Consider the following 21,473-nt stretch of genomic DNA (forward strand, 5'->3'; position numbering starts at 1 on the left):
GAGGGTGCCTGCCTAGTCCTAGAACAAGCGCAGCGCTCCCAATCCCGGGCACTGGGATCTTCCCGGCCTGGCCTGCCCCCCTCACTCCAAAAGAGGCAAGACAGGAGGGCTGGGATTTGGACTCAGGAGAGAGAGCCACCAAGGCCATAAAACTGCCTTAGATGTAGGTCTCAAGCTGTCGGTGAACTAGGCCAGAGGACTGTCCCTGGGGATTGCATCGAGGTGGGGTGTGTGCCTGACAGGATCAGAGAACATGTAAATGCCCGACCAGATGCTCTGTGCTTAGTGTTCCCTAGGCACTGCAGGAGGGGCCTCTGGGACAGATCAGGACTGGGTGCTGTGAACCTGGTTTCCTCCCAGCCTCTCCAGACAGCTATATATTCATATGTATCCAGACACAAATAAACGTATCCTTTAAGTGGCTTACAGTCTTTATCAACACTCCCCCCGCCTCCACGCACACACACGCACACAACTTGCATATACCCACACACAGACTGGAACAACACATGCATTGACTCGCATCACACTACACTCACTCCCACCACATTACCTACATTTTCGGCCCTACTCTCCTTCCCTGAAGCTGGCATTCCCTGTCTCAGATCCATCCCAGTTCCTGGTTCTGTCACATACCCCAGGCCCATTCATCACTGAGTATCTACTTTGGTTCTAACTACTTTATGAGCATTATGCCATCTAATCATCATAATGACATGAAGAGGGAGGAAACAGATTATCCCCATTACACAAATGAGGAAACTTGTGGCTCAGAGAGGTTAAGTGATTTGTCTAAGGTCACACAGCTGGGAAAAGGCAGAGCCAGGATTTGAACTCAGGTCTGAATGAACCCAAAGCCTGTGCTGTTTCTAATATGTCCTATGTGTCACATAGATATATAAAAGGCTTTTATAAACCATGGAGGGCTTTTGCAATGTGAGTCAAAATGGTAATCCCTAGTAACTGGCATTTCTGGTAATGGACTCCTGATGATGATATTCACAGGGTGTTTTCAGAAATACTACAAAATCTGAACATTCTAAAACACCAAGCAGGCAACATGTTTTCAGGGGATGTGTTTACCAGAACCCTCCACCTCTATGAAAGCAATTAATTGTTGAAGGCCATAAAAAGTCATGCTCAGTGAAAGCTTCTGTGGTGGCCTAGACAAGATAACTGGGTCCCTGTCACGCTAAGTGTCACTACCCTAAGGGCAGGGCAGAGATGAGGCAGCCCCTTTCTCACTACCCCAGGTCGTGGCGGTAGCTGGATTCCTTGGGCAGCATGCCCCCTAAAAATTACTTCCTGAGAATGAAAACTTAGGCCACACAGATGTCTGGTGAGGCAGGGGGTTCTGGATGCCACATCCAGCTCCCCTAGATTAGCAGAGGGGGGTGAAAGAACACAGATCCAAGGTTGCCCTCCCTGCTGTCCACACCGCAATGGTGGGTGCAAGACAGGTATGGCCATCAAGGCTCTTGTTAGACAAATTAAGGGTATTCAGCTTGCTGGGGTGACAGAGGGGTTCTCACTGAGATGTTCTTGCGGAGGTGGACAAAATATAGATCCAAGACCCAGAGGCTCTGCAGAGCACTGGCGTCATTGGCAGATGCATTACCGGAAGCCTCACAGGCATTTAATTTCCTAAGTGTTTCAGGGGGCGGTGAGCACTTCAGAGCCTAATTCATCTTCGTTGTCTTCATTACAGAGAACTCTCTGATCGCTTTAATCCTCCCCCTGCCACAGGAAAGAGCCATTTGTTTCTTTAATGGCTGCGCTTTCACTAGCTAAGTGGTTGCTCTGAGTCACGACAGAAGGTGGGCAGAAGGTGAAGCTGTCCTGAGGATGGAGAGCGGGGGCGGGGGGCAGGGGGGAGACTGGATGTGTCTAGCCCAGACTGGGCTGGGGGGAGGTGAGGGAGAGGTAGGATCAGGGAGAGGGAGTATGGCAGTGAAACTCTGGACTCCAGATTCAGAAAGAACTGCCATCTGCATGGAGCTTGTTCATGCTCTCTCCCCACCCTGAGCCCCCTCCTTCCAAGGGATCAACGAGGTTCCAGGAGGGGGGGGCCAGTCACTGCTCATGATAAAAAAAAGGGTCTCTGCACATAGAGCTACAGGATGTCTGAGCTGGAAGAGACCATGCCCATTTTACAGATAAGGAAACTCCAGTCTGGAGGCTCCCCACTCAGGGCTGTGTGCCACACATTCAAAGGCCAGTAATAACATTGATGCTGGCTTCCATTTATTTAAGTTTCTAAGTGCTGGGAACTCTACCAGGAGTTTGCATTCATTAGTTTAATTTAATTCAAATCAAATAAATTAAGCAAATGATTGATAACTAATTAAATAACCAATCATTTAAAATTAATTAATTAAATTAACAATTAAAGTTAAATTAGTTTAACTTAACTCTTATTTCAACTTAGTGAAGTATATAGCATTCAACCCCATTCACAGATGAGACAAGTGAGGCTCAGAGTGAATTGCCCAAAGGATTATTACAGGATTATAATATAGCAGAGAGGCTTCTATTCTTTTCCCTCAGAGGAATAAACGATATAAAATAACTAGAAAGGAATAAATATCATTAGAAAAGTCAACGTTGCATTGTGAGGCGTAGCCTGCAGGGAAAGGAGGCAATTCTAGAGAGGCATCAGGGCAGGCTTTCCAGAAGTTTCTGGGATAGAAGTTGGAACAGGAAGCAGTGGCAGCTTTGGCTAGGAGCTAAGAGACAGGGAAGATCTCGGTTGGAGGCTGGAGGATCCTCTAACTTAGAGCTCAGCACCTAGTGGAATTTACAGAGGCTTAACACCCACCTGATCCACCACCCCCACCCCTTAGTAGGGAAGAGGGAGGCTGAGTATGATAGAGGTGGGACAGGAATAGAGTTCTATAATCTCAGAGCTCAAGGCTCTGAAAAGTCCCCTTAATTCAATGTTTTCAAACACATGTAGCAATGAAACCCTTTTTCTCCAAATAAAACTCTACGTGGAGCTCAACTCTACAAAAACATTGAGACTGATAGAGGGGTTGAGGCTCTGAATCAAGGCTCTGCTCCCAGCCCTGTTTCTATGGAGGCAGAGAAGGGAAGAAACTCTCTGCAGGGTACAGTGACAGGCAGGCAGCAACAAGTCTGGGACACAGAATTTTAGAGGCGGTCCGGGGACCTTCCCATGGGTCTCTGCCTTCTGGGATGCACCGCTGTGGATGGAGACAGAGGAAGGCCCTGTAGCGGTCAGGATGGAAAAGCGAGGTACACGGTAGACTCATGAAGATGCTCCAAAGGCAACGAGGTATGTGGAGGACATTTTCCTTTACCTAGAACGTGACTAACAGGACTGACTGTGTGCTGCCAGGCCTCATTGTCTCCCTCTTCCCCAGAATCTTCGCCCTGGCCTCCTAACCTCTGTCTTCATGGCTACAGGCCCCGTGCCTGATCCCCCCTGAGCTTCTCACCTGATCCCGGGTGTAAGGCGTATCCACTCTCTGCTTGTCGCTGCAAGCTTCCAGGAGGACACGGATGGCATTCAGCTGCAGAAGCATCTCGCAGGCCATCGTGTCAAAGAAGGTGATGTTGGCAAGGGCCGCAGAAGCCAGCAGGAAGACTTCCCCAGACGAGGCCTCTTGGCACAGTTCTGCACGGTAAAGAGGGAGAAAGCAGCCTCACTGCCAAGCGCTTTCATATCAGTCATCTCATTTGGTTCCCGCAATTGCTCTGGGAGAACATCTGGGCAGGTGTTATGTACCCATTTTACAGATGGGGAAAGTAATTCTGAAAAGGGAAATTTATCTCTCTATGTAAGTGGCAGAGCTGGGATTTGAATCCTGGTGTATGACCCGCATTTACTCCGTTACCCAGCAAGTATTTACCAAGTGAACACTACATGTCGGGCACTGTCTTGGGATGGCATGGTGAACAACACAGAGCAGGTCTTTGCCCCTGTTAAGTTTACATCCTAGTAGTGGGAGAGAGAAAATGAGCTTTTAAAAGAAAATAATAAAATTATTGCAAATTCTAATGTGAGGGAGAAAATAAATAAGTGCTAAGACAGAGAATAACCAGAGGCCCAGGGGGGTGCATAAGGAGAGTCTCCCTAAGAATGTGAGAACTGAGACTGTAAGGGGAAAATGGAGCAATCAGGAGAATACCTATGGAAGAACATGTTCTAGGCCAAAGACACGGCAGCATGTACAAAGGCCCTGAGGCAGAAAAGAGCTCCTAGTCCGTCTGTGTCTCCAGCAGTGTACATTAGACTGCTCCTGAATTTGTCTTAAGAAGATGAAGTTAAGACATAAGGACTTTACCCTTCCAGCTGCCATCAACAGAGCTTCAGGGTTTCCTCTGATCCCAGAATAAGGGTCACATGGCTGCGGAAAAGTCTTACACCAAGCCCCTGAATGTCAGGCTCTGTCTTTCTGGTCCTAGTGGCCATAACCCAGACCTAACCAGAGTCCCCCACTTACCATCTGTAATGGTACCGATGAGTCTTTAAAGAGGAGAGAATCTCCCCCAGACCCCATTACCCTCCACAATTTCACACATTCCCCCACGGGCTCCACTTGGCTCAGAATGGACTCCTGCCTCAGGAGGAGGTGTGAAAGGGCACAGTGGCACTAGTCACGCATCCTAGTGGATCTAACTTCTGACCCTCAGCTCCAACTTGACCATCGGTCAAGGTGCTTCCTGGGTCTAGGTCCTCTCCTACTGATAACACCCTTATGAAAACACAGGAAGATAAACCACACATCAGGAAAGTACCCCCAGCAGAGAATGTTCAGGAAGAGTTGAGCTATGTTCAATCCTGATCCCTAATTCTGGCTTCCAAACAAAGAATCTGTACATCCAGGTTCTAATATTGAAGCTGGCACCCCTTGGCCCTTTGAGTGAATGCAGTCCTGGCCCCTACCTAAAAAGGGACAGAAAACAATATTAGTTGTGCCCTGCCCTGTGACATGACATTCTGAGCACCCTTACGGTAGAAAATTGCTGCCTCTGTTTGCAGATGTAGAAGCCGAGGCTCAAGGAAACTACTGTGACAGCAAGACTCCCATTTATTGAATTTACTCTGTGCAAGGCACTGCTGTATATTTCTGACTTCATGAAATCATTCCATTCTCACAACCACCCAATTTTCCATCGCCATTTTAGAGCTGAAGAATCGAGGGTTCCAATACTAAGCGATGTTCCCAAAATTGTGGAATTGAGATTATTGGTAACTGGCATGGCCTAGAATCAAGTACAGGTCTGCCTGATCCCAGTCCCCATTCCTTCTGTGTCCCAGGCTGCCTCTCATCCCTGGGCCTCTTTGACTTTTTCCTAGTGATGATCCTGCAGAGTTAGGCTTCAGCACTACCAGGAGGGCAATGTCTGCCCCTGGGCGGTGCTGTGCCCCTCAGCCAAGTGTGACCAATGAAGCAACTCAGAATCTCGATCTAAGCACCCAGAGCAGGGCCACAGATTCACCCAGGAATTAAGAATTCTACATATTCTCTTTTCCAATGACTGCCCCATGCTCTAATTTTGGGAAACCATTGGGGACAGCCAACCTCTTCCAGGCCACCTCACTATACTCAAAGTTTGGAGTGAGATGACAGGACTCACTGGCCCACTTTGCCGTAAAGATTTCTTCTAGATCCAAACACCCACACTAATTCTTACACAGTCACGGTTGCCACCCACGCAGCAATTATTAACACAACCATCTAAGTGCCTTTTAATTTGGGTGCACATTTAAACTACAGTCTGAGTCACCTGGGATGCGTAAGAAAGATTAAGTTGAGGATTCCAGTGACTCATTTATAAATGTTTCCAGGGAATAGCAAGAAATTGGAGGGCTATTTCCCACCAAAGAACAGAGCCCTGGCATCCTGCCCAGAAGATGTACCCTATCTGCTGACTCTCAGAGCAAACTCCACAATGCATCTTCATCAGGGTGAAATAGAGAGGATCCTTTCCTTCAGGGAGAAACCCAACCTGGGCAAAGAAGTCAGAATGGAGAAAGGGCAGTAGTGATAGCTCGTTTAGACTATATAGGTTTTGGTATGTTTGTTTGTGGGTATTTTGGCAATCACTTATACATTGGGAGATTTTCTATAAAACTTGGGAATCTTGTCTTATCTTTAAAAATTGGCCTTTTCTACATGGCAACAATTGACAAGAGTTTATCAGTGACCTCCCCCCTCTTTCGTCAGTGCTCATGCTTTTCAATTCCATACAAGATTCAAATTTTCTTATTTTCTTCTTCCATCTGGCCCTCTTCAACTCATTTATGTTCCCGCTTGGGTTCGGAGGATGGCTGAGTAGGAGAGAATCCTGGCATAAGTGAATCCTAACACTGTTATGTTTCCTCAAGAAGGTTCCTCAACCTCCCTGGGCCTAGGTTTCTCCTACTATAGAGTGAGCATTTAACTTTAGGGTCTCTTGAGTTCCCTCCAGCCAAGACTTTCAACTATTGACTTCTGTGTTTTCTCAACTTTGAATAAATGTGGATATTGGCCAATTTATTTATCCCAGCCTGGCCTATCGGTGCCACTGCCCCAGTGACTAGAATCAGCCATAAAGTCAGCTTAGCTGATGACTCTTAGGTTCAAAATACTTGTAGATCTTAAAATTCTAGAGCTAGAAAGACTCAAGAGAAATGGTTCCAACCCAATGTTTTATATATTAGGGGAAAAGTACTCACAGATCTTAAAATTCTAGAGCTAGAAAGACTCAAGAGAAATGGTTCCAACTCCATGTTTTATATATTAGGGGAAAAGTACTCATAGATCTTAAAATTCTAGAGCCAGAAAGACTCAAGAGATGGTTCCAACTCCATGTTTTATATATTAGGGGAAAAGTACTCATAGATCTTAAAATTCTAGAGCTAGAAAGACTCAAGAGAAATGGTTCCAACTCCATGTTTTATATATTAGGGGAAAAGTACTCATAGATCTTAAAATTCTAGAGCCAGAAAGACTCAAGTGAAATGGTTCCAACCCCATGTTTTATATATTAGGGAAATTGTGAGATGGTAGCATCTCACACAGGGCCCGCACGGGATTGCCGGACAAAAGCTACTTGTTGAGGGGATGAATGGAAAGACAAAAAAAATCCACACCCGAATATTCTGACTCCAAATCCAGTCTGTGCTGCCCCTAAATTTGTGCTATTCCAAATCTTTCCAGCCCTGGTGTGATGATTCCAAGAGTGAACCCTAAATCTTCTGATGAGATTAACTTTCATTCAGTTTCAATAAGATATGGACGCGGTTGCAGAGATAAGGATAGAAGTAGAAACACACATCCTTGCCAGCACCTACAGAAGAAAGGATGTGGATTGCCAAACAAGTTTCCTGAAGATTTGATCCAGACAAGTCCTGGCTTATGCTGTTTTGCAAAGGAAAACCGGAGGAAGAGAGTATTCTAGATCTCAGGCTATGATTCTCCAACCAGGAGGACATAAATCTGAATAGGGGAACCTACAAGTATCAGAGTTTTCAAGGCCTCACGACGTGGGATCGGGGTGGGGGGCTGCAGGTGGTGGGCTGGGGTGTGCCAGTGCCTTCTGAGAAGCTTTTTGCCTCATCACTGCTGCCACATTCATTGGGTGCAATAGTCTGAGACTTTAACTTTAGTAACAAAGCCCATCAGAGTCTCTCTGGCCAAGGATCTGAACCCCAAAATTCAAGGTCCTACACTTCTCCATGGGGCTTGTCCTGGTCTCTGATCTGAAAGACCAGTTCATCCCAATGTGACCTCAGATCAGGGAGCTTCTCAGAGGGCGGCATGCATTTTAACAGGAGACGTGACAACAGAGCTCTTTAAATCCTGATGCTGACACATTAACAGTGGGATTTCAGCTAGCGTGACATCAATTCAGGAGCTACGTGGGGTGCAGCGAGTGTGGGTGTCGGGGGGCAGGAAGGCCTCGTTGGCCTCTCCTGAAGACAACTGTGACAAGTTCCACTCACACAGCAGGCCCCTCCTGCCCAGGGTGACTCACTGACAAGAGCTGTCACGATTTCTTCCATGCTCTCCAGAAAGCTGCCGAGGTGCTGAGTAAAGGGCAGGTGTGGGGAGGTGACCTGGGCAACCACAGCCGCAGCCTCAGCCCGTGTGGCCTCTGAGTGGCTGTCATCAGTCAGGATGTCGGCCAGGCAAAGAACGCCATCCACCTGCAGGGGAAGAGAGGACACGTTCCCATGTCTCCTGGGAGAGTGCCACTGCTCATGACAGTAATGAGACAGACACAAACTCCTTTCAGGGTCCAGCGCTGGATTCCCAGAGCAAGCCAGGACTTTGTGTGGAGCCAGGGACAACCCGGCGGCAAGGCCCCCAGAATGACCCCAAGTCTGGCATCTGAAGGCCTATCCTTTGGCTCCAGCAGAGATCAGTGACCTCCCATGGGCTTCTTAGAGAGCAGACATCAAGCCAAGTGCCCAAGGGCTAGGCCCTGACCATCCACCACAGCAAAATACAGTAGAAAGACCAGTCACTTAGAATTCCCACATCCCCGAGCTCCAACCCCAGCCCCCTCTTACTTGCACTGTGTGACTTGACGTTACTTGCTTAACCTCTCTGAGACTCTGTATTCTCCATCCACCAACAGGGTGTTGGGGGTTAAGGCGATGAAACAGGCAATGCGGATCCAGGAAAGATGCTTGTCAAATGTTGGCTCCCTTCCCCCTTCCTTGGGTCAGCACTAGGCTGAGATCAACGTCCTTCCCTCCCCATCGTGTCCTCCACCACCCTCCCCTCCCACCCCCAAAAGAGGGCTGCTTCCCTGGAGGCTTGCTCTCTCTTCCCAACCAGAGAGGAACGAACCTGGCATGATGGGATAGGGATGCCGAATAAAGACTTCAGCTTTACAGTTCTGCCCCGATCAGACTTCATCTTGGCACAACGACAGCTTCTGCTTATCAAGTGCTCACTACGTGCCAGCCAGCCCTCCAAGTGCAGTGCATGCACCATTTAGTCCTTGTAATAACTCTCTGAGGCCAGTATTATTAGTATCCCCATTGTAGAGAGGAAGAAACTGAGGCACAGAAAGGTTCAGTGACTTGCCCCAAATCACAGACTTTCAAAGTAGTTGGGTGAGAATCTGAACCCCGATTGTCTAGCCTCAAAACTCATGGTTTTTATCAGGACATCATACTGCCTCCTGAGGAGTGGAACTCAGACCTCCACCTACTGACATCATCAAAGGTCAGTAGATGAGGCTTTCTGGAGAAAGGCTGGGTGAGTGGGTGGGTAGTAACTTATCAAGGTTAGCTCAGCAGGGCTACTGCAGCCCCTTAGATGCTCCAGGACACCAGCCTGCCTGAGGACCCTGTCACCAAGCACCAAGACGTCCTTCCCCTGTTAGGAGTCGGGGGTAGGGATGAGACCAGGGAAGAACCAGGGAGAGGTGAAAGGGGGAGAAACCTGTGCTGATGCTCCCCATGCCTGCCATAGGTCTGGGCCTCCTGTCCCTACACCCTCACTTACTGCCACTCAACTTAAGTGGGTCTCCAGAGGTCAGTGTTTCTTTTGACTAATTACCACCACTGAGTTCTGGGCCTCCCTTAAATGGCTCTTGGGAGCTGTAAGGTCCATTAGCTGTAAAAGCCTTTGGCAATCTCAGACTCAAAAGAGACAAATGTGGGAACAGGAGTTGGGGGAGCTGTCCGCAATAAAACTTACCTGTGTGTGCCTAATAAAAAAGAACAAACAGCAGCCAGGTGGCCACTGGCAGGACTGGAGTCATGCCGGGTATCTAATAGGCCTTAAGAGTGGGGCCTCAGTTAAGCCCAGGAAAGGAAAAGGGGCTGCTCTGGGCCTAGAAACAGAAAGCAGCCCTACTAACAACGTAAGAAACCACTTAGACCTGTCTGGCCTTTATCCCTTTCCCCTTCCGGCACCATCCGAGGTTATAGCTACAATGATCTGGTCTCCTCAGTCTGACCTTGGATACAAATGGAGTTGCATTCCCCAACCCCATTGAGAATGCTGGTCAAACCCAAACTGGACCCAAACCTAGTCCCCAACACACGGGGAGATGGGCCAATCAGAACACACTAGAGAGGCCAAGGACTTAATAGTCTCCAAGGGCTTGTGCCATCAAGGCCTAGACACCAGACCTGCTTCCCAACCCAGACCCAACCCAAACCCGCTGGGTACGATCTTCCTGAGCACATACTGTGTGCCAAGCAGAAGTGAGCCAGGGCAGGGTGTTCCATGTAGTGGGGCAGGTGACTCATCCACAAATAACCATTTTATAATGTGATTTCCAATGAGGACGCCCTATGCGGAGGCCGCTGGAAGCCACCCTGACTTAATGTCCACACTCCAGCTGAGGGAGGTAGCCCTTGGAGCTCATGCCCAAATACATCTGCTGGCACCATAGCATTTATCACACTGTTTCTCCAAGTGGGAGAATTAGCTGCACTAAATTCACTAAGGGTTTCTTCAATGCACATTCCTGCCCCCTCCCCCAGACCTATTCAGTAAGACTGACTCTAGGGAGGCCGGAATCTGCTTTTTAATAAAACACACAGATGACTTTATGCACCAACAATTTGGAGCAGCACCACTGTGATGTGATTCTCCCTTGTCTTTCCATCTCTCCTGTTCCCCTGGACGCTCTGTAAGCCTGGGTACCACAGTGTGTGCACTCATGGATGCTCCGGGCCTCACACATAGTAGGCTTTGGGTTAAGTGGGGAATAAATGCAAGTGAGTAAAACTTGACTGAAGAAGACACACTTTAGATGAGTAAAGAAGAGTAATGGCATTGCAGATGGAGGAGATACTGCGAGCAAAGACCACTACCAGAATGAGCAGCTCCAGAGAAACAGTCAACTTGGGAACATGGATTCCACAGATTCCTGACCCCAGGAAAGTAACCCTGACCTAGCCTGATTCCTCTTCTGCCCTTCGGTTCCCAGAGAAGAGTATCTATGTCGTCCTATCTATGTAACTGTCCACTGTTCTGCTTTCCTTCTAATTTATTTTATATGTTTCAGATCTCTTTTGATATCTTGTTAATTAGGAAATATGTTGTCCCTTCAAAAGAGAATACATCTGGGGCGCCTGGGTGGCTCAGTCGGTTGGGTGTCCGACTTCGGCTCAGGTCATGATCTCGCAGTCCGTGAGTTCGAGCCCCGCGTCGGGCTCTGTGCTGACAGCTCAGAGCCTGGAGCCTGTTTCAGATTCTGTGTCTCCCTCTCTCTCTGACCCTCCCCCATTCATGCTCTGTCTCTCTCTGTCTCAAAAATAAATAAACGTTAAAAAAAAAATAAAAAAAAAAAAAAGAGAATACATCTGTGTGTCGTGTGTGTGTATTAAAAATGTATGAGGTATAAAAAATAATGAAATGAACACTTACATATGTATATGCCTAATATCCAGAATTCTTTTTTTAAATTTTTTTAAAAGTTTTATTTATTTTTGAGAGAGACAGCATGAGTTGGGGAGAGGCAGAGAGAGAGGAAGACACAGAATCGGAAGGGGGCTCCAGGCTCTGAGCTGTCAGCACAGAGCCCGAGCGGGGCTCGAACTCACAGACAGCGAGATCATGACCTGAACTGAAGTCAGACGCTTAACCGACTGAGCCACCCACGTGTCCCATCCAGAAATTCTAATATTAGGAATGAACTAGCACCAGAAAGCCCCCTGTATTCAGTTATTGATCTCATACCTCTGCCTTTCAGTGTTGGATGGGCCCCTATCCTGAATTTTGTGCTTAATTATTCCCTGATTTATTGCATGTGTACATTTAGTTTTACAAGGCTTTGAACTTGACACAAATGGTATCACAGTGCATATAGCAATTTGGTTTTTCCACAGTCAGCATTATGTTTGGGAAACTCTTCCCTGTTGGTGCATGTGGCTAAGGTCCATTTATTTTCACTGCCGTGTGGTATTTCATTATATAAATTTATCATAATTCATTTATGTATTTTCCTGTTGATGGTAGTTTGAGTCATTTCCCAGTTTTTGCTGTAACATACAGTTCCTCTATAAATATTATTCTTCCACGTGTCTTCTGGTGCATCCATACCAGATTCTCCAGGGGTCTTACCTGAAGAGTGGAATTATTAACTCATAGGATTTGCATACCTTTAATTTCACGGGTGTTGCTAAGTTGTTTTGCAGAACAGCTATAGCAATTTATAGTCCTACCAGCAATGTATAAACTCACTTTTAAGTCCATATTCTTGTCAACATTGGGTACTGTCAGATTCTAAGTTTCTGCCAGTTTGGTGGGTATATAGAATTTTTATTTTAATATGCATGTTTTCACTTTCTCTAATGAAGCTAAGATTCTTTTCATGTTTTCATTTTACTTTGATTAGGTTTGGTTTGATTTTGGGTTTTGCCATTTGGATTTTCTCTCTTAATCGCCTGTTTATGTGTTTTGCTCATTTTTCTATTTGGTCGATTGTCACATAGGTCAACTTCCTGGGCTTTTGGCTCCGATGCTAATGACCTGCCACTTAGTCTGTTGTCAGCAAGATGCCACTAGCCCAAGTTGATTTCCGTGTGCATCATTATCTCAGCAGCCCCAACCCAATCAGTTCATCACAGTGGGAGGCCCTTAAGGGGACGACTCCACTGGGCTTCAGGCTTCCCAGCACCTGAACCAATTCCTGTAGCATCTGAACATGCACACGCTCTGGAATTATACCTCCCTGGGTCTAAATCCCACTTCTGCACATTACTAGCTGCACAACTTTTGTACTTTCTCTGAGCCTTTCTCTATAAGTGGGAGTAAAAATACCACTCTCAGAGGATATTGGAAGTTAATGGAGATAATGCATGTACCACGCCTGCCACATGGGGGTACCATCATCCCACCCCATCCCCATCTGATGGTTGTAGCCATCTCTAGATCTGGGGTCCTGAGCCCTACTCACCTTTCTGTAGGCTCCTCTGAAACTGAGACACCACTGGGTACCTCAGCCCTTTGGGTTGGGGCCCACGGGTTTCCCCACTCATTTAGACACCTCAGCTCATGCAGCCCAGAACTAGGATTTTTAAAGAGAAGTGACTCCTATTTCAATACCTGACCAGCACCAATAAGAGGAATAACTATAATCCCTTGAAAGAGAACAGAGAGAAAAGTAGCACAATTCTGCATCTCTTTAAAGCTCATCAGACATTAACTGTGCACCTACCTTATGATGGGCTGAACTAGGCACTGGTACAAAGACGAATCAGGAAGAAACAAGAGATGGAAAAACAAAGACACATAGAGAAGTTAAAGGAGAGAGGGAGAGAGATTACATGCTTAAAAAGGATTTGGGGACTTGTCTGGTACAGAGACCAGCCTCCCAGTCTCTCTATGATTTGGCCTTTATAACACCTCTCCCTGCTGGGAACTCTCTCCTGCCTGGGACTCCATGATAGTCCATTTGGGGGGCTCATCTCCTCCCAGCTAAATACCACTTATTTAGTCTCTCCTCCTTTGCATCCACCTAAGGTAGCTTATCCCCGGTTTCCCTTTCAGCCCCCTTTGTGCCATCTCAGTCAATAGTACTCAAGGCAAGTAGCCTCAGTGACTGACTCACTACGATGACCCCTAAACCTGGCTTTCCAGCCCTGACCTTCTTTCCTGATATCCACACCTACATTTCCAACCTGCTACTGGATCCCTTGATGTTTAACTCCAAGGCTAATTTGACTAAATATTCCACAGGCCCCTCAAACCCGTTCACCTAAAGCACGAGTGGTCATCTACCATGTCTTCCCTCCCCACTTCCTTCTCAGACCCAGGTGAGAAGTCACCTCCTCTGTGAACATGCACTTGCCTCCCCCAGACAGAGTGTCTCTGTCCTCCAAGCTGCCACACCACTCTGGTCTGACCACAACTAGAGCACTTATTGTGTCAGGTTGTCCTCATAGGCTTCTATGTCCACTCTACACTAGATTTGAGCTGCTTTAGGCAGCTCCCGTATTCAATCTTCTCTGGTCCCCAGCACCCAGCTGAGGCCCAACATATGGCAGTTAATACAGTAGGCTGAATTATGGGGAGACAGAGACCTGGGGAGGGAAAGAGATCACCAAGGCCATGAAGCACGTTAATGCCTGGGCCAGGACTCCCATCCCGGTCTCCCTACTCTTTGCCCTGGGCCCCTCTGGGCAGCCTTTGGGAATGGCATTGAGGAAAGAAGCTGGTGAGAGGATCAGGTTGATGGGGGCTGCTTAGCTTAGCTCCTACGATGGGCCCAGGAGTGTCCCAGCCTGAGGCCAGCTTCCTGAAACACCGGTCCCATTTCTGGAAAGTCTCCATTCTCAAACCACCCACTTCCCATCCCCAGACATAAACTTAATGATTCCAGGAGAACAATCTAATCAAAGCATTTTCACATCCCTAAAGAAATTGCGGGTGGAAGCACTTCTATGTAATTAGCTTTTACATGGAATGGGATGGGTCTGGGCCCAAGGCCAAGCTTTCCTCGTGGGAGAACGTACAAGTGGTGATGAGGATGGTCTGGCCTGGTCGTCACCTGGGCAGCAGGGCTGATGGACCTGCGATCTGGACACAGAGGGAACTGATGAATGCTGAGATTCTCCCTGAGGTGAGGGTGAAGGAGCATGAGACCAATGCAGTTGAAGAGCCCAAAATACACAGTAAACATCACATCAGGTTTATGAGCAATGTTCTCCTTTTGATTATTGGAAAAGTATCACTGGTGACTTTTACACAAATATCTAAGGGACACTGGCTAGTACGTAATATATACTGGTGCTGGGCTGCTATTTTCCAGTTCCTTTCTGCATGTTTAGGTTTTAGGGAAAGGCAGAAGAGTTGGTCACTGGGTTGTAACAGTTAAACAGAATCACACAAATGCAGTGGTAACTCAGCCACAGGGGAGGGAGCATGACCTAAAGACCCCCAAATTTCCTCCTTTGCCTTTCTATCCACTCAGACACCTACAGCCTGCAGGAAAAAAAAAAAAAAAAAAAAAAAAAGACAAGTGAGAACCAAAGAGCAGCTGGAATCCTGTTCATGGGACCAGGCAGGACAGATCTGTTTGCCCAGGATATAGCCAGAGGGAAAATTCAATCATAGAGAAGGAAGCAAGGGTCATACCTAAGGAAGCAAAGAGAAGTGTGGGGCAAGGGACAGGGCAAAGCATTAGGTGGAACAAATGAATCCACCGGTCAGAAGCAAAATCTGAATACGGGATGTAAGCCAGATCAGGGCAAGGTCCAGCACAGAACAAGGTAAGAGGTTAAAAGCTCGCTTTGTAACATGAGGTGTTTGTTTTAAGGAGTGCTGGTAGAGCTGACAGCTCAGTAGAAAGCTACAGAAAGTAAAACATGCCTCCAGGAGGATAATATCATTCTCCTCCCAAACTAACATATCCCAGACACCACTCAACCTCCTTTGCTATTTCAAACAAGAGTCTTTGATTAAAAACTAAGTGTCAAAGTGGATAAAACAAGTATGAATATGTAATAGGGAATGGGACAATGGATGAAAGGGATTATATAACCAGTCTGGCAAGCAAGTCAGTGAGGTAGAGAGAGGTGAGTTATTGCGGTGGAGAAAAATCAGGGACTAAATCAATTTATTTTATTGACCAAAAAAAAAAAAAAAAAAAATCACCTGTCAAGCAGATGATTTTCTTTAAAGCAGATTGTCAAACAAATGCTCTGAAGGCATTTGGGGGTAGAAGCAGTGGAGTCTGTGAGAAACTACCAAAAGGTCAGTGAGAACAAGTGCACTTCCCTTTGGGTTAGGGTGAGCAGGCCTGTGCTGATGTGGAAAAAAAAAAAAAAAAAAAGTCCAGTTTTCAGTAAAGCGCGACCGGGCACAGCTGGGTTGGGAACAGTACCAAAAGTGCTTCTAGATTAGTGGTTCTTAGCCTGGTTCTCAGAGGATTAGAATCATCTAGGAAAGTTTTAAAATACTCATGCCTGTGCTTTACCACCAGAAAATCTGATTTAATCAATCTGGGGTAGAGTCTTGGTATCAATATTTTTAAAGACTCCTCAGTGCCAATGGGAATCCCTAGTTGAGCATCACTGTTCCAGAAGTAACTGTGATACAGTAGAAGCTGCACAATCTTAGGAGAAAGTCTGGCTTCACAATTCAGCTGTACTACTTGCTGACTTGGTGAAATGAGCAGGTTACTCACCTTCTCTAAGCCTGTTATCTAATCCTTAAAAGTATAATGATATATCACAGTTAACAATGAAATCATGAAATATTGAAAGAATTCCCCCAAATGAATAACAAGACAGATATCCATTATCAACACTCCTGTTTCACATTTTACAGTGGCTGTAGCCAATACAATAAGACAAGAAAAAGAAATAAAAAAGTAAAATCAGAAAAGAGAAAGCAGAAGTGTCATAATTTATGGATCACATAAATTGTACACAATCCAAATCTGTATAAAATCCAAAAGAATCTACACACCAGTATATTCAAAATTGCATCTTCTATGTATCAGCAACAATTAGAAAATAATTTTTAAATAACACTTAACATAAAAAAACACCCAGAAATAACTCTAAAAAATGTGCAAGACATTGACACTGAAAACTCAAATTATTGCTGAAAGAAATTAAAAGCAATCTGCATAAATACACGTATACTACATTTATTGACTGGAACACCCTATACTGTTTAAGATGTCAATTATCCCAAAATTTATTTGTAAATTTAAAGAAATCTCAATCAAAACCTTAGCAGGTGTGTCTATGGAAATTAAGAAGTGCATTCTAAAATGTACATACGATGGCAAAGAGCTTAGAATTACCAAGATAATCTTAAAGAAAAACAAATTTGGAGGATACTACCAAATATCAAATTTTACTGTAGACAGCAGTGACTTAGTACCATATTGGCACCAGAATGGACAAAAAGACTAATGGAACAGAAAAAAACTCCAGAAACAGACTCATGCGTATGTCATCACTTTACTTACAACAATGGCATCACTTTAATTAAATGGTGAAAAGATGGTCTTTTTGATAAATGCTGTTGGCTTAATTGGATATCATATGGAAAACACTGAACTTTGAATGCCATTAAAAAAATTAATGTGAAATAGATCATAGACATAAATATGGAACGTAAAACAATAAAGATCCTGGTAGAAAATATAGTGTATCTTCATGATTTGGGGGAAAACAAACACGTTAAATGAACACAAGAAGCACCAACTACAAAAGAACAGATCAATAAACTAGACTTTACCTAAGCTAAGCATTTCTATTCATCAGAAGACACCATTAAGAAAATGAAAAAGCAAACCACAGGCTGAGAATAGATATTCGCAATACATATACTTGACAAAGGATTCATATGTACAATATATTTTTCCAAGTTTAGAATTTAATAACAAAAAGACAAAGAAGTCATTTTTTTAATGGGCAAAAGTCTCAGACAGATATTTCACAGAAAGAGATAACCAAATGGTCACTTAGGATATGGAAAAATGCTCAAAATCATTGCTTACTGGGAGACTGAAATTAAAACCATCATGAGAGATCACTCTATGCCTGAGCAGATCACAATCAGGGCACTTCATGTCCAGCTATCACAGGGTTGCAAACGACTTCATACTTCTGAAGCAACCCAAAGAGAATGAAACACTCCTTGGGAAACTGTGTCCTTCCTTACCTGTGCCTGTGTTTCCCCATCTCCTCTGCCTCCCTCATGCTTCTCTAAGTCTCTTCCTCTTTCTCACACCCCTTCTCTCTCCCTGTGTCTCTTTGTCTCTGAGTGGGACTAGAGGCCCTATTGCTTGCCGGCAGGGACCGAGGACACTGGTCCTGGCTCTGTGCTTTGGGAGACCTGTTGTCGGTGCTTGGGCTGTTCCCAGGAAGTGGGTCCTCCCTGGTCAAGTCTGCCCCAAACCTATACCTCTCTTGTCCCCTCAGCCTCCTCACTGTGTCCCCTCCCCTCCCCAGCAACTTCCTTTCCCCTGTTCACCTCCGGACTAGCACCTGTTCTGCTTCGGAAGCCAGAGGCCAAGCAGTGCTGGTGACGTCGTCTCCATCTCTGCACCTGGTCCAGTGGCCTGAGGAACCCTGGCTTCTCTGTAGTACAACTTCCCTTCTCCCCAGCATTAGCATCATGTTGACCTCGGACTTCTTATTTAATGGCTGCTCTCGCCAGATCGCTTGTGGTGCAGCCTAGGCGATGCACTTTGACCAACATTTTACCTTGCCCGGTTTGCTGTTCCTCACCCCACCACAGACATGCACATGACCACAGGCTTCCACAGGGGACAGAGGTACCCAGCTCCCCTCTGACATCTCCTAGAGAAACAGCGCCCCCTCAACACACACCCAACCCCAGGGAAGAGGCACCAGAATTCCTAGCCCAGCCAGCTCAGCACTTCTGACTTCTGTTCACCACAGTTGTCTTCCAGAATTACTTCACGCGTCCCACAGTACCAACAGAACACACACTTCCCGCCACTAAATGAGAAGACTGAGGTTCCTAGAGATTAGAAAATTTCCTTCTGGGTCCCCAGCAAACCAGTGGCCAAGGAAGGGCTGGCCCCAGGTTATCCCCACTAACCCCTAACCTGGGGACAAGGTCTGCTTGGGGACGTAAGAACTTGGGCTCAGAGCCATAGGAGAGGGAGGGGATGGGAAGCTGGGACAAATTATTAGGGACAGATGGTATAAAGAGTATCTCGGGGCATTCTGTCCTTACTGAAGAGACGCTTACAATGTCTGCACTCCCTGCTCCCACCCCACACCTGGGTGTGAAACTGCTCACAGAGGCCGTGCCAGGCTGTAGCTGAGTGAAGTCACATGACCTGCATTCTGGCCTCAGCCCTGCTGCCAACAGTGGGAATGTGGGGTTGCACATCACTGGGTGGTAACAGTAACTGGGCCTCCACACTGTCTTCTGTAACGAGGGAGAATGCACCAGAACTCTTCCAACAGTACTGATCCAGTCATGCAGCAAGCACTGTTCACCTAAGTATGCAAGCCGCTTCCCTGAGGGGGATGGGTAACAGGGTGTCTGTTGGTAGGAAGGTTAGACAGAGCTCCGAGGCCAGGCAACATGGAACATGCTCCAGGAGCAGCACCGGGTACAGTGTGAGCACCAAGAGGGAGGAGAGGTCAGGAAGGCCATCCAGAGAAGGGCACTTGAGCAATTTCAGCAAGTGCAGGTGAGATGCCCTCCGAAGCCGCCCCAACCCAGGCAGGTGCTCCAGGGCAAGGAAGGCCTGAAGACATTTGGAAGAGGACTCTGGCGGGAAAGGGGAAAAACTCACATTCGTGGCACACAGACTTATTTCATCCTCACAGCCCGCAAGGCATGGATTAACACTCTACTTTACATAAGGTGAGACCAGGGCTCAGAGGGGATGCAAGGTGAACACACACTAAATGCTGAAACCGGGCGTGGAAGCCAGGCCTGCTTACCAAGGGGACAATGTGCTGGAGGCAGCTTGCTCACAGGGCACCTCCGTGCCAGGCCGAGGGGCTTGGGGTCCAGTGAGAACTGGGGGGCTTGGGAAAGGTTCTGGAAGTCAGAGACACGTTAGATTACAAGATGTATCCACATCCTCCTGCTAGAGGAAGCTAGGTTGGTAGGAAGAAGCTCCTGTTGCCTTGAATTTGCAAATCTCCCTCCCCACTCCCATTCCCTACTCTCCTCCCCCCCACCCCCCGCCACACACACACACACACACACACACACACACACACACACACACACACAAGATACACTGTGCCTGATCAGTGGTTCCCAGCCCTGAGCCCACCAGCCATGTCAGCTCCGGAAGAGAGCCTGGGGCAGTGACAGGGTGCCACTGCTGCTCTTATCCACCAGGGGCCGCTGCTGCATAGCGCATGGGGACCTACAGAGTCGGTGTCAAAGCAGTTGGCTCTGAGCAGCACTTAGCTCACTCAGGCTGCCAGGTGTGACAATGCCTTCTCCAAACTCAGGTTGTGCTTGCGCATGGGGTGAAGTTCCCCAAGCCAGCAGGGCCTTCCTTCAGCCTGAACAATACTGGCCTGTAATCCCAGCGTGAACTCCTGAGGTGGGGTGGGGCGCTTGCAGGGAGGTGGGACAGTGTGCCTAGTTTTGTTCTGGTCTCTTTACATCCTGGCCTCCTACAAGTCCCCTCACCCCTGCTCCCGAGGCAGAGGGACGAGCTTGGGGGACTCAAAACTCAGGGAAGCAGATGAACCACATTCTTTCTAGACAGCCCCCTTGCAGGGATGGGGAAGGTGACCATGGCAGTCCCCACTCCTGTCTGTCTGTCACAGCACAGACAGCTGACCTGGAACCCTGGGGTTCTCTGCACTGTCCCAACCCGCTCCCAACTCAGTCAAAGACCCGGGGGCATGAGGGGTGGGGGAAGCTGATAAGCCTGGGTGGGTTGAGCCCCAGGTAGAGAGGCATCTGGGATCTCCATTCAGAAGTATTCTCTTCAACCCCCCTCTCCAGCAGCTACTCGTAGGTAAAGAAGGGGCTGCAAGTTAAACTAAGCAAAGATTTCTTGCCCCGCTCTACCTACCCAACCTCACTGATACATTTATTAGAACTGACTCCATCCAGATAGGGTAGCTGCCTTGCCCTGGGGTCCACACACTTCGCCCTTTTCAGCTAATGAGAGTGTGGAGGGGAGGCTGTAGCAAACGGAACCCATAGCTGGGACCAAAAGAATGGGGTTCTCAGTCCAGGCTCTGCTCTCCACTGTCTCTATGTCTTTCAGCCTCAACTTTCCCCTCTGTACATTGGGCATAACCATCTCTCCCTGCCTTCCTTACATAGTGATTTTGAGATTCAAATGGGCAAAAGAAAAGAAAAACTGCTAACTTTTTTGGGCTAATATTACCTATTTGTGACCACCTGCAACCCTGCGAGGAAAAAAGCAGTGGAGAGAAAGTCCTTTGAAACAGCAGCAGGAGTGGCAAAACCTCTTCATCAGTCCCTTTGCACCCGCTCCCTCCTGCCAAGGGTCTCTGGGATTTCAGTAGCTTGATCTAGCACCCCCTGATTCCAGCCCAGACCTTCAGATGTCACGGCACCTCAATCCCAAGAAGCTGGCCCAGGAAACAGTGGAGGGGGAGGGAGCTCCATGGGGACAGACAGGAATTTTTCCCATTCCTCTGATGATTTTCTCCTTGGACTTGATATTGGGCCCTCATCCCTTCCCCCCTGCTCATCTTTAATTTCTCTCCATCTTTAATTTCTCCATCGATTTTCATTAAACTCTCCCTTTGGCTCCAGCACAGGGTGAACTTCTTATTTGAAAAAATAAAACGAGGAAGGGGATGGGCATAAAAAGAAGCTCTTTTGAAAGCAAGATTGTGTCTGGTCTTAAGGCTGGAGGAAGCAATTACTAGAACTTTCTTAGAGGTTATCTGAGGCCATCTTAGCATTGGGCTTTGAGTGCCCCCCTCCCACCCCTTATGGCCCTGGACCCATAGGTCCCTGCCCTTCAGATTCCCAGTCTCTCTCTAGTCCCCAGCCCCCTCCAACCCCATCCTGTCCCCTGGCCCTGTCCAACCCCAGCGC

The 21,473-nt window shown here is 47.2% G+C and overlaps 1 protein-coding gene across 2 annotated transcripts in view; it reads right to left on the reverse strand.

Annotated features, from left to right (window-relative positions):
- The window catches only part of INSC (INSC spindle orientation adaptor protein), a 128,864-nt gene that overhangs the window by 17,401 nt on the left and 89,990 nt on the right, over positions 1-21,473 (reverse strand). For both annotated transcript variants that reach the window (XM_078433261.2, XM_078433260.2), the window contains exons 8-9: positions 7,987-8,158; positions 3,459-3,637 (exon numbers count right to left, since the gene is read on the reverse strand). In XM_078433261.2, coding sequence (XP_078289387.1) covers positions 3,459-3,637; positions 7,987-8,158 — 351 coding nt within the window. The remainder of the gene's footprint in view (positions 1-3,458; positions 3,638-7,986; positions 8,159-21,473) is intronic.

The sequence above is a fragment of the Panthera onca genome, chromosome D1 (assembly GCF_046562875.1).
Source record: "Panthera onca isolate mPanOnc1 chromosome D1, mPanOnc1 haplotype 2, whole genome shotgun sequence".
NCBI classification, from domain to species: domain Eukaryota; kingdom Metazoa; phylum Chordata; class Mammalia; order Carnivora; family Felidae; genus Panthera; species Panthera onca.